The sequence below is a fragment of the Sciurus vulgaris genome (genome assembly GCF_902686455.1).
Source record: "Sciurus vulgaris genome assembly, chromosome: 12".
Lineage (NCBI taxonomy): Eukaryota > Metazoa > Chordata > Mammalia > Rodentia > Sciuridae > Sciurus > Sciurus vulgaris.
Window position 1 is genome coordinate 104,374,094 of NC_136473.1, and position 13,369 is coordinate 104,387,462.

The 13,369-nt window shown below is 48.9% G+C and overlaps 1 protein-coding gene across 3 annotated transcripts in view; it reads left to right on the forward strand.

The window, feature by feature from the left end:
- Positions 1–13,369, forward strand: part of ASTN1 (astrotactin 1) — a 287,138-nt gene that overhangs the window by 251,437 nt on the left and 22,332 nt on the right. For all 3 annotated transcript variants that reach the window (XM_079107250.1, XM_079107251.1, XM_079107249.1), the window contains exons 17-19: positions 3,737–4,005; positions 9,313–9,446; positions 13,145–13,296. In XM_079107250.1, the coding sequence (XP_078963376.1) occupies positions 3,737–4,005; positions 9,313–9,446; positions 13,145–13,296 (555 nt within the window). The remainder of the gene's footprint in view (positions 1–3,736; positions 4,006–9,312; positions 9,447–13,144; positions 13,297–13,369) is intronic.

Consider the following 13,369-nt stretch of genomic DNA (forward strand, 5'->3'; position numbering starts at 1 on the left):
CCAGAGACTGTGCACTTATTGAAATAGAATATCCATCTTAGTGAGAGACAGCATGATGTCTCAAATTCCTGGAGCGTTTCTACCCAGGCCCTTGAGGGTAGATGAAGGAAGATATACCAAGGGACTGTAAGAGGAGTGGGCCCTGGAGGTGAGAGCCATTGAACCCATGGAAATAGGTGGCCTTTCCTCCCTGCTTCTGTCTACCCAAAAACCTCTCTACCACTCACTCCAGCCCACACAGGGAGAGCTAAAAGGAAGTAAGTGTCAAAGATCAGACTCTCCTAAAGCTTTTAGGACCAGAACCACTCTTTCACAGACACCGTGGTTATAGGAGTGCTCTCGCGGCTGAGGGAGATTTATCTGGGCCTTCACCACTGGACTCCATCATTTTAAGGAGTATTTCCCAATTGTATCTTTAACTGCACATAGAAAATGCGTTTCCTCTTTGAAAAATCTCTCTCTCACACACATCTCCATTCTTCGCTGGAACCTGAATAGATGGCTTGTGGGAGCTCCCTGTTCATTGCTTCCGTGCAAATCCAGCTCCTGTCTTGACAGGCCATCCGGTGTCACTAAGGGACCACAGGGACACTTGGTCTTGCCCTCCAGCAGGGACTCCTTGTATGGCCCTAACTACTTCCAGAAGATGGGAAATAAGATTCTGGATTTAAAGGAGCTTGGTGGCCTCCCTGTCATCTTCGTGGCACCTACCCCGTTCCTCTTCACTCCCTGATCTTGTCAAGTGTCTGGGGCTGAAGGGTATTGACAGGGATTAGCTGCATCTTGATTTTAATTGGAATAGCCAGCAGACAGCAGCAAGGGGAGCAGCCCCTCATGTTTGCAGCAATTACAAGCCTTAATGATGGAGAGCTGGAGGGCAGGAGGCTGTCAGACCCTGGCAGCCCACGGCGTCTGTGCTCACAGTGCCCCCTAGTGGCAATATCTACCTGCTGGCACTGTGTGTCCAAAGTATTGAGCCCAAGATTTCCTGGGTATTTTATTAAAAGTGAGAAAATGGAACGTGGTGGAAGGAAGTTCTACCCTATGGAAGGATTTTGAGGGAGTTTTTAATTTTCTCTTGTGGGCTTCATTTTCTCTTAGTTATTCTGTCGTTATCTTCTGCCTCACATTATATTTTTTCTCTTTAGGATAAGTGGTATGTGATTGTTTTACTCATTTGTTTTTATTATCCAATTGAAAAAAAATTGTATTTACACAAAATTGTCAAAAGAGCCAAGTGTTACTTTTTCTTAAGTTTATTTTCTGTGATGCCAAAACCTCTGCTCACACAATTTAGTTCTCAATGTCATTTGAGATTCGATACCACCATCTAGTGGCATTTTTTTGAAATTCTTTCCCCACCTTCAGTTGAAGGGGTTCTCAACAAAGGAGGGCTGTGGGTTGGGAAGAAACTGATAGGAAGAGACCTAAGAGCCAACCAGGAGACCTTCGACCCTCTGGCAAAACTTCCACGAAAATTTTTCAAAAATATTATTTTTGGAAGAAATTCTGCATCTTTACCAGTTTTTAAAATTGTATTCCCTTCCCAGTGATTGAAGGCTGGTTGGCTCATATCAGACCAAGGGTCAAAGGTTTCACTCCACCCTACTGATTCCTGGTAGTCCATATAGCAGACTGAGGAAGACCTGGTCAGACCCTGAATGAGGAAAGTCTCAGCTACTTGTGGACACTCCCAGCCATGGGCCAACCCTGTTGCATAAACCTAAATGTTGGTAGAGATGTGCCTGTGGAGGAAGAGCTTTGGCAAGGTGGAGCGTCCTCCTGGGCCTCCTGTTGGAGGCCACCATTCTTAGTTTGGGTGTGGACAACTGCACACTTTTCTTATGCTCCTGGAAGGAAATGAGCTCAACTCTGGGCCTGTTATCAGATGCAAATGCTAAATAAATTATGTCCCATATTCATGGTCACTGAGTGGTGCTTCGCCCTCATGTCAAGAAGTCCCACGTCCGTGGAGCTGCAGGATGATACTCACCTGAGAAACAGCCCCGTGGAACTGCTCAGGCAAGGCCTCATGTTTCCAAATGGGCTCAAATTACACAGCACACAAGAGGGAGGTGCACAGCAGCTCCCTGGTCCCCTTGGGAGAGGACTGTTTATAAAGGAGGTGTGTCAAATCTCACAATGACCTTCTGGAACCACTTTACAAATCCTTCCAATCAGTTCACTCAAAGATCTGGCTCATCCAGTCTTGTATTCTCCATGAGGCCACAGACCAGCATCAATGCCTACACATACCCACGGTTTCCAGGAGCACAGGGATCTCCAGAAGTGCTTCCTGGTAGAGGAAGGAGCTGCCGAAAGGAGTCAGAAACTTTTTAAGGCACCTTGTGCTTTTTGCCAGCCGACTCCTTCAGAGCTAATGAGGTAAATGGAGAGAATCGGGGGATGACTGGGAAGTGAAATATCAGGCCGTGTTTTCTCATGTGGTGAACTAACCGTCATTATCTGATAGGCATTTCCCATGGTCACCACCAAAGATTGACGAAGAGTTTCTCTAACTTCCTTTTACTCATCAAACAAGAGCCTGATCTTTTTGAAAAAGCCAAAATGTCCCCCCCGTCACAAATACATGGACTAATCATAAAGCAGAGAGGTCCTGCTCTTCCTTTGGATCAGATGAGTGGATTCAAGTTCTAGCTCACACAGTACTCTCGCTGCGTGACCTTAAGTCTCTGTCAGCTGGCCCTCTGCCACTCTCTGAGACAAACTACCTTAGAAAAGAGACTTAAAGGAGGAAGGATGCACTTGGCCTCTGGTTTCAGTCTGTAGGCACCCAGCCCCATCACTGCGGCCTGTGGTGAGGGCGCTCATTAGGAGCAATGAGGTGGCGGAAGTAAACTGCTCAGTTCATGGGAGCTGGGAAGCTGGGGTGGGGGCACGGGCTTAGGGACAAGGTACAGTCCCCAAAGGCACACCTCCAAGGACCCACTCCCTTCAACTAGTTTCCACCAGTTACAGTTTCTGTCATCTCTCAATAGTCCATGCAGCTTTAAATCCATCATGGACCAACCCACTGATGAAGTCAGGGCCCTCATGATCCGATTACTTCCCCCAAATCCCACTCGAACACAGCTTCACTGGGGACCAAGTCTTCCAACCTGTTTTGGGGGGATTTTCCAGAACCAACTATAACCGGGTTACTTGTTTCACCTCCCTCCTCTATAAAACGGGTCTGGAGGTGAACCCCATGCATGCCATGACTAAACGAGATCTGGAACCCATCTCCTTACAGTGCAGGACCCATACACCTCAGCTACTGTCCTGATGGAAAGGACAATGCTGAGGATCTGACATGTGCTAGCCACCGTGGTGTGTGCTCTATAAACATTTTGTGGTTATTCATTTCATAAAGCTGGAGGTAGGGACGCTTCGTCTCTCCGCTGCATACATGAAGAAACTGGGTCATGGGACAATTGGTGTCTTGTCTGTGTTCCTGGTGGTGGTCAGCAGCACACCCTCCAGATGCATCCCTCTGGGGCTGATGATTCTCAGAAAAGAAGCAACCTGGTCACACGCTTGGAAGGGTCATCTCCAGCTCTGTGTCACTGGGGGTGTGTGCCCTAAATTAAGTGGGATGATGGGATGACATTCTTCCCCTCTCAACTGCACTTTCCGATCTCTCAAGGACTGGACTCTGGCACTCAGGGGCCACCAGGTCATGGAGGTCCTTGCTAGGTGCCTCCCTCACTGTTTCTCTTCATTTTGTGTCTGGCAGGCAACTCCCCATCTGACGAGTCGGAGGAGCGGGAAAGAGACCCCAAGGTGCTGACGTTCCCAGAATACATCGCTAGCCTGTCCGACTCTGGCACCAAGCGCATGGCAGCCGGAGTCCGCATGGAGTGCCAGAGCAAAGGGCGATGTCCCTCATCTTGCCCCTTGTGTCATGTGACCTCCAGCCCTGACACGCCTGCTGAGCCGGTCCTGCTGGAGGTGACCAGAGCAGCCCCCATCTATGAACTGGTGACTAACAACCAGACCCAGAGGGTAAGAGGCTGGGACCCTTGGCTCTGGGAAGCGCCAACAGCAACAGAGGGCTTTTCAAGTGGCCTGAGGGAGCGACAGGGTACAGCAGAGCTCCATGCTAGCTCTGGGTGATGAGGCTTTTTGTTTAGCTAATCCAGTGACCTAATTTACTTAGATTTGCATCTTTGCATATTAAGTCAAAGAGATGCATCCTCAACACCCATGCTAATATGACTCGGGGGTCACAGCTGAGCACTTGTAGAGTCTTTGAGCAAAACGGACTGGAGGAAATACGTAGGGAGGCACAAGGACTGTACTGGCCAAGGTCGCATTGGGTGGAGAGCCCTCGTATCGCAAGGGTCGGTGTGAGGAAGTGGCTCAGCCCTGGCCCACCCTTGTTGGCATGGGAGGTGGGCAGCTCTCCCAGCTGATTCCTAAGCCTGGGACCAGCTGTGTCTGGACTGGAAGGAGCTTATCAGGCACAGGTGCCAGAGGAAGGATCTGGCAGCCTCAACCTGGAGGGGTTGGTTTCCTGCCCATCACGCTGGCTGGAAGAACAAAACGCCACATCCTTGCGGCTCTTTCTGCCTGTGATTATGCTGCTGGGTCGTGCCCTTTCCCAGCCACTCCTCTTTGCCAGTCCTCTCCCTCTTCAAAGATGTCAGGAGAAAAGGAATAGAGCCGGGAGGAGAAAGGGGGCGGAGGCAGTGGCTTCGCGCATCTCCTAGCCCTCCGACCTCCTCAGGGACATCCAGATCAGAGTAGCCCAAACACAGACACACAGCCACCACCCCCGGGAAGTCCACGCAGGGAGGCCCTGGGTGGGACCACCGGCAGCCCAGCCTGGGAGAAGACCTCAGCCAAGCTGCTCACCTGACTGGGAGGCTTGCGGTCCAGGTGGGGCGATAATTGCTTTCCTTTCTCTTTGAAGGGACACCTGGTGTGTCGGTTTGTTTCCAAGGTGTTGCGCAGACCGGCAGGAGGGATGGTGTGCATGAGTGTTTTCTTGCCTAGCTGCCTCTGCCACAGATACTTCACTGAATGTTTGAAAATACATTTTTTTTCACCCCAGGAAGGAAAAGAGGAATTGTTCCTGTGGCCTACAAATTCCTCTTGAATCTGATCCAGGTGGCTATGGGAAGAGGAGTGGGGGGAGAAGAGACCCCTGAAGGGGGCTTGAAGGAAGAAAGGAGGGGGCCAGGTCACCCTGGAGGCCCAGAGCTGCAGGGACTCGGGCATTGCCCACCTCTCTTGCCCACCTCACCTTGTCTTCCCCAACGCTGCCGCATCGGCCAACCCAAGGGTTCCTATGCCACCTGGCTGGGCACAGTAGGGTCAGAGAATTCACCAGAACAATCCTTTGAATCAGGGTGCACAAAGCTGCTGCGTAGAGGAGAGCTTGGTGGGAGGAGGATGCACCTCTACTTTCTGTGGGGGGATCGCAAGCAAAGAGAAGATGCCCGACAGAGTTTGTCTTCAGCAATCCCAGTTCAAAGGCCAAGTATCAGCCCTTCCCGCTCTGCCTGCGCCAGTCTTCAGGGAGAGGTGTGGAGGTGCTCTCCATCTGGTCACAACTTGAGCACTTTAAGTCCTAAACACGGCGACGAGGTGGTCCCAGAGGAGTTCGGTCCCCCTCCCATGGTTCCCTGAGTCTCTGCCATCCCTCTGCTGTCTGTTCTTCCTGTGTTTGTTCTTCCTCCCAAACAATGGAGACGTGAGGCTAAGGAGAAATGGGTGGGGCTAAGTCATGACATTAGTGACTCAGCGTGTGTTTTCACGTCCTCCTTCTCTTGGACTGGATAATCTCTGGTGCCGCGTTTCAGTGTAATCTATACTTCTGATAAAGAAACAAGTAGGTCAAACCATGTAGCCAGCCTGACAAACTTGAGCTCACCATCTTGTGTCCCAAGCACATAGCCGTTGTGCTACCATCTCAGTGAACATCACTTTCTTCCTTAACTTGCCAAACTGGAGTCCAGGGGTGCTTCCTAGATTTTCCTTGTGATTACCAGTGTCTATTCCATTACCAAGGGCAGCAACAGTCTCTTAAATCATACTTTTTATGAGATCCCTCTCACAGTCCAACTACCTATTGTAGTACTGGGCTGCCATCTTATTACAGTAACCCAACTTTACTATTTAAATGGATTTCTGACCATATTGTACCAAAATGATTTAATGGCTCTGTAGATGGAATACAATCTAGAGTCCTTAGCACAATATCACAAGGAAGTTCATGATCCAATTTGTCTTCACTTGCATGATTTTGTTGTTCCTATTCTATACCTTACACGTCATGCTCCAAAATTTTGCTCCTTGTACCCCCTCACATTGTCCATTGTACATCTGGCCCTGCTGACTTCCAACTCTGTCCCAAGAATGTCATCTCCCACGTTTCTCAGACTCCTAATATTACATCAAGGTTCAGCCCAAACACTGGGGGCCTCCCTTGACTCCCAGTTCAAGTATCCGGTCATGGAATTCCCATGGCATGTGTATACCTCTCTCAGAGGAAGCATTGCCTGCCAGCAGAATTGCTCACAAAGGTATTCACTCCTGTTTAGACCGAGAGAAAAGCTGCTTCTACAGCATGCCTTGCAGTGGTTGGTGCAGAGTTGGCACTGTGCTAAGTGAGTGAATAAATGGGTGGGTAAGTATTTAAATTAATGTGTAGATTGGAACACACATTGGCTTGGAAGTTCAGCTGTTCTCTTTAGAGAAGCACACACATGCACAAAAAAAAAAAAAAACACTAAAAAATTCTGTTTCTTTTCTGGACTCAGGAATAAATCTGATAACACAGAGATTCCTCATGCAATGCATGGCGCCTTGTAGATACTAAGAAAAATGCAATTTCCTTTTCTCTTCCTTTTCTAAAGGGATTCTCCTTGATTTCTCTCTTGTACCCTCATTCAACTTTTTTTAGTTAACTGTGACCCAGGATTCAGAATACAGAAATTCTCATGGAGTGGTATGAATCAAAGGTAGAAAGTTAAAGCATATGAAGAGAGGACATTTCGTTTTTCCACACTTCTTTGGATGGAAGGATTGGTCACGTCGCTCCCCTGTTATGACGTTTAATGTCTTACCATTGCTCTTGAAACACCATCCCCTCCTTACCTCAGCCCATGTGGCCCTCTATAATCTAGCCCGATCTCCCTCTCGCTTGCTGCACATCCCCCTACTCTGTCTCTTTGTAAGGAGACTGGTCTTTTTCAGTTGATTTTAGAAACCAACCTTCATCCAGGCCCAAGTTGTCTTAATATTATTTATTCTACCTGTGGCCTTATCTCAGCATTGTGATCAGATGACCCTTGACCTATCCCTCAAAGCTGAGATAAAAAAGTCCCCACTTACAGAGACCTTCCTAGACCCTCTGTGGGGTCACCCAACCTTCCTTCTCGTGCACCTCAGAGCTTTGGAGCCCTCCCCTCAACTGAGGGTACCTGGGTATTTACGTAACTTTGGTTTGCTTGTCCATCACCTGGCTGGAAGATTCATGCAGACAGGAGTCCTGTGTGTCTTGTGCGTCCTCCTGTCCTTCACACTCAGCACAGGAAACGGCCCTTCCTAGATGCTTAGCAAGTAATTGTTGATTGAAGACTAGCAGGCAGCAGTCACAATTTCTTTTTTATTCTATGAACCTCAGAGAAAGTCTGTTTTCCTAGTGTTCAATCCTGCAGCCTTTGGTTTGGATTTGGTTCAGTTAGACATGGCATAAAATGAGCCCCTGGCTGGTGGACACATTAGTCAAGAGCCTCTGATGTCCAGCAGGTCATGCTGAACTCAGGTCTGGGGGCTGCCCCACTCACTAGCTGGTGACCCTGGGCAGGTCACCCAGCTTCTTTAACACTCAGGATCATCCCCTGCTAAACATGAGAACCATTTACCAAAGAGTTAGCAACAGAAATAGCCTTATAAATTACAACCTCCTCAGAAGTGAAAATCAAGAAACGCTCCCGACTCTCCTAACCTAAGGTGTCTAGGCTGAGCTCTGAAAGACCGGGACAGAGGTTCCTGCTCAAGGTACAGGCGTTTGGACTTTTCACAGGGTCATATTTTCTGTTCCCTTCCTTTCTTTTCCCTTCCTCCCTTCCTTCTTCCTTTCTTCCTCCCTTCCTTTTCTTCTTCCTCTTCTTTTCTTCATGAACTTTTGGGTCTCAATTCTTCCCGGACAGCTAGACTTCATTCCTCTAGTCTGCCCATCAGCTGTGGGTGTGGAGCGTGGAACAGGAGGGGAGACTCTTCTGCAGAGGGAGAAGTGACCCTGAGGGAAAGCAGCCGAGGGAGAGTGGCCAAGGGAAAGCTCTGAGCTCAGGAGCCGGAAGCAGTCTCTCCCATTTACCCTGACCTGGGGACGAGGAAGCAGGGCCCCACTCCTGGGTCAGAAGCCCATCAGAATCCACTTTTCACCTGGGAATTGCCTATTCCAGTTCTGTCACTTTGGCGGTCTAATTTTATGCACTGCTGAATAGTAATCAACTGTGTGAAGCCCATTGCACTAGGCTCTGTGGCGGTCACCAGGTTCTATATAAGAACAAAGACAATAACAATAGATAGGGTTTATTGACGACTAATGTGTGCCAGGTGCTGTACTTTTTATTTCACTTGGCATATATTATTCCACTTAATTATCACAACACCCCTATTAGGAAAGTGCTATTTTTACCCTACTTTATCACTGAGAAAACTGAGTTCATGTCACTTGCCCAAGGCCACAGGGCAGTGATTGACAAGGCTGGAACTCTCACCCAGGACAGACTGACCAGAGCCTACTTCTTAGCTTTTGTGCAACATGGCTTCCCCTATTCATGGTCCCCTGAGAAAGAGCTGCCCCACCACAGCCCAAGGCAGAATCGCAGCTGTTTTGTAAGTGGTTCACAAAGCGTGTTGAAGGAGTGGGAAGGGAATGCTAGGGCAAGATGCAGAGGGCAGGCGAGGGTGCAGACGGAGGTATTTGAAAAGGCAAAGTGCCTCCGGGGAGAGGAAAGAGCGGGAGAGGCCAGCTCCCAGAGATGTGTTGAAGACGGCGCTGTCCCTGGAGCGTGGCGTGGAGTGACGGAGCACACGGGGAGGGAGCTGTCTTGCTTCCAAGGTGACCCCTTTCAACCACAGGTCGAGCTCTTAGCTTACAGGAGAGAGACCCCGAGGACCCACAGGGCTCAGCCTCCCCAGAAACCATCTCCCAGGATTAGAAAAAATGGTGAAATGGTGAACAGCGCGCTCTCTGGAGATCACTCCGGGTGGCGCGGAGACTTGACCTGCCACCTCCTGATCCCGACAGCCCAGCCCTGGCCTCCGGTGCTCACTCTTCGCTCTCTCGTGCAGCTCTTACAGGAGGCCACCATGAGCTCTCTCTGGTGCTCGGGCACTGGAGACGTCATCGAGGACTGGTGTCGTTGCGACTCCACTGCTTTCGGAGCTGACGGACTGCCCACCTGCGCGCCGCTCCCTCAGCCTGTGTAGGTTCCCTCTCCGCCTCTCTTGCACGTGGGCCTCAGCATCGTTCTGCAAGGAAGTACCGAAGGGCTAAGTAGGATGCATACTGGGGTTAGGAAGAAGAGCGTGGCATGGTGCCTGCTTACAGGGAGCTGTTATAGTACAAGAAATTGTGTGGCAAGTGTTGCAGACATTTAAAGTCAGGGTGAAGAGGGGTTGCTTGAGTCCAAATCTGGGCAGTGGTGAAGGCTTCATGGAAGAGGTAGCACTGGAACTTCACCTTGAATGTGGAAGAACAACAACATAGTTAAGAGAGAAAAGGGTGACAGGGCCGTGGATGGAGGGTGTTAGAGGTCCTCAGTGAGGTCTGAACTAGACCAGTGACACCACCATCCATCACACACTCACTGGATTCTTGGCACTGTGTAGAGTGATTAGATGCTGCTCTCACCCCTCCCATTAATAGACAGGAAATAGCTTCAAATGGATTGAAAAATTTATTCAAGGTGATAGAGCAGGAAGCAGGGTCATGACTGAGAAGTAAGTCATGTTTTCAACTAGCTTTGCATCACTGTGACCAAAAGACCTGACCAGAACAACTTAAAGAAAGGGAGAGTCTATTGTGGTGCACGGTTTCAGATGTTCAGTCCATGCTTGGCTGACTCCATAGCTCTGGGCCCAAGGTGAGGCAGAACAACATGGTAGAAGGACACGGTGGAGGAAAGCTGTTCAGGACATGGCAACCAGGAAGCAGAAAGAGAACTCCACTCACCCCAAATATAAACCCCAGAGGGACACCCCCAGTGACCTACTTCCTCCAGTCACACTCTACCTGCCCATCATTACCTCTGAGTTAATCTATATCAGTGGATTAATCCACCTAGATTATACTTTCTGTGCTCTGATCATTTCACTTCTGAAAATTCTTGCATTGTCTCACACATGAGCTCATCTCTAAACCTTATATCTAAACCGTGACATCATCCATTATAATATGGAAAGGATGAAACTGAGAGACGGTTTGGGGTAGAAGCCACAGGATCTGGTGACTGATGACTGTGCACAAGGGGAGGAAGGAGAAGCTGAGAGTGACCTCAAGGCTTAAGACCCAGCTGGTTGGAAAGAGAGGGGAAGCATGAAAGGATACGTGGTTTGCGGAGGCCAGTTCCATTTGGGCTTGCCTGGGAGCTGTGGTGGGGTTGTTCTATAGAGGATCGGTGGCAGAGAGGAGGATGGAGCTCTGTGAGAAAGTGAACTGGAGATGACAAGATTTCTGTCAATCCTCCCACAGAGGAGACAGGCCCATGGTTATAAGAAAGGATGCTCTGGAGCAAGTACTGTGAGGCGCAGAAGAGGAGGAGGCACTGCAAAAGTGCCTGAGAATGAACAGCTCCAATTTCCTCCCCCTCGAGGGAAGACTCACCAGAACTGGGCAAGCCGAGGGGCCAGGGCCCGAGGCAGGACTCGGCTTAGCCTCTAACGTGGCATCTGCCATGCTAGTAAAGCCACAGAATATTGTGTCCAAAAGTGGTGGAGCAAGACCCCATGGGTTGGTAAAGCAAGGAATCCCAAGGCTAGTAGGACCCATGGTAACTGAGAGCTGAGTAAGTGGGAGCACAGGCAGTAGGTGGAGACCAGGCCTATTTCACGGAGGTGAGGTGGACATTAAAGGCTCAGGACTGAGTAAGAAGAAAACAGAAAGAGGAGACGTTGACAGAGTGTCATTCCAAGCCAGTGTCTTCTCTTGCCTCCAGCTTTCCTTCTCCATGTGGGTGATTTTAGACTCACCGAGCACTGGCTCTTTGTATCATAACTTGGAATTCTGGAGTCAAAAGTGAACCAAGTTCCTTATTAGTAAGTTCTCTCATTTAGGGGAAAGAGTGCACCAGAATCTCATGCTGTTGGACTGACTTACCAGGAAAGAAAGCCACCTTTGGAAGGTACCACTGAAGCCACCAAAGTTGTCAAGTAGACACAGACCCACCCACTGTCCCAGGGCTGGCTTCATCTCTAACCCTGCATTTGCTAAATATCATAGCTAAAGAGCGGGTTGGGTTAAAGTATCATCAACAGGAAATGTCAATTAAGTACTTCGCTTTTCTTGTCAACTCTGATCACTTCTTTCAATTACAGACCTTAGTTTCTTGCATTTTAATTGATAGTTGGAAATAGAAATGCACTCTAATTTTACACAAGTCTGTGTAAATCATACACACTTCTATTTCTCAATAGGGGCTGGTCTTAATCCAGATTTTCACAGAATTTGAGTTCTCAGAAGGCTTAGTTACTTACTTAAGCTTCCTAATGCTTTTTCTTCAAAATAGCATTCTGCATATGACTCTAATTAATGAATTTGTCAATATCCACACTGTTTTGGGTTCATTCCCTCCTAATGTCATATGCAGACTATGCCCTCCTGTATAGTAGCCACCAGCAGAAGAGCATGTGTTTTTGATTATTTTCCCACTAGCTAAACTCCTTACTATTGCTCCCACAGTGTCCTGTGATTTCCTGTTGAAGTTTTTATCACATGTATAATTGTATAGTTCTATTACCCACTGAGCTACATAAAAGAAGGGGTTGGGGCCACTGTATTCCTAGCATCAAGCACATCCTTACAAATAACAGGTACTTTATAAATATTTACTGAATTAAAATAGAACATTACAGACAGTGTTGTGCCCATTGTCTTGACAAGTCACCTGGTAGCTGAGTGGAGGGCAGGAGGGCCCGAATTGCCGATGGTTGTGGGATTCAGAGACCAAGGACAGGGGCGAGTGGCAGGGATCCTTGTTAGGGACGGAGGCTGGAGTGTGCAGGAGCTTGGAAAATTCTCAGAATCCAGAAAGAAGTGGGGAATTGGAAGCAGGAGGGAAACCTGAGTCCCCACAAGCAGTCGGAACAGGCAGTGAATTGAAACCACTTGGATGATCAGGAGAGCCACACCAGTCAATGTCAATAATGATTACTGAGGTACAAAAGGAAGAGAGGGCAAGGCAGAGCGTTGGCCAAAGTGGACATCTTGTGAAGAATGAGATTTTGAATCAGGGAAAAATAAATAGATAATGGAATAATAACCAGCATATTCACAGAAACCCAAGAGCAAAGGCAAAATGTACCAGGACCTGAGCAGGCAGGTTGAGGACATGGACCTGAGGGGGACTTGACAGCGTTCTCACACCCGCTGAAGCCCCTGATGAGCACCACTTCTAAGCAGCCAGGCCCAAGCCAGGGAAGACGGGGAAGAAGCAAGGGAGTCAGTGGGCAAGGACAGCAGGGCAGATCCCACTGACGTTACAGAACCTGAACTAAGTGTGACCTTAACGCAAGTTTCCCTTGGTCACCATCTTCAGTGGGACACAATTCTGTTAATATTTCTCAAGAAAAAAATCCCAAAATTATATTTTCAAGCATGTAAAGGAGTGCCACCCCCAAAACCTACCCCCATCCATGTAACACTCCTTCATTCATTGTTATTGTCTGTTTATTTATTTACGAACGTTCATCGAGTTCCTAATCTGCAACAGGTGCTTAGGTGCATAGAACAGATACTAAGGATCCTGAAGACCCTTACTGTCTAGTGAAAGAGAAAGGCCCCCAAAGAGGTCACCTCCGTAGCTGAAGAAAGAAAAGGGTACCAGGGAACAGTTGGGAGTTGCCCAGCGGCCAGCGCAGGTCTCTGCTGGGCGCCCGTCTCACGTGCCTTCCTGTCTGTGTGCAGGCTGAGACTCTCCACGGCCCACGAGCCCAGCAGCACCCTGGTGGTCCTGGAGTGGGAGCATTCGGAGCCACCAATCGGGGTGCAGATTGTGGATTACCTCATCCGTCAAGAGAAAGTCACCGACAGGATGGACCACTCCAAAGTGGAGACGGGTGAGCACACCCCGGGCGTGGGGCTGGTCGACAGCCGGGGTAGAAATAAAACAGATCGCCCTGCCTCCCGCTC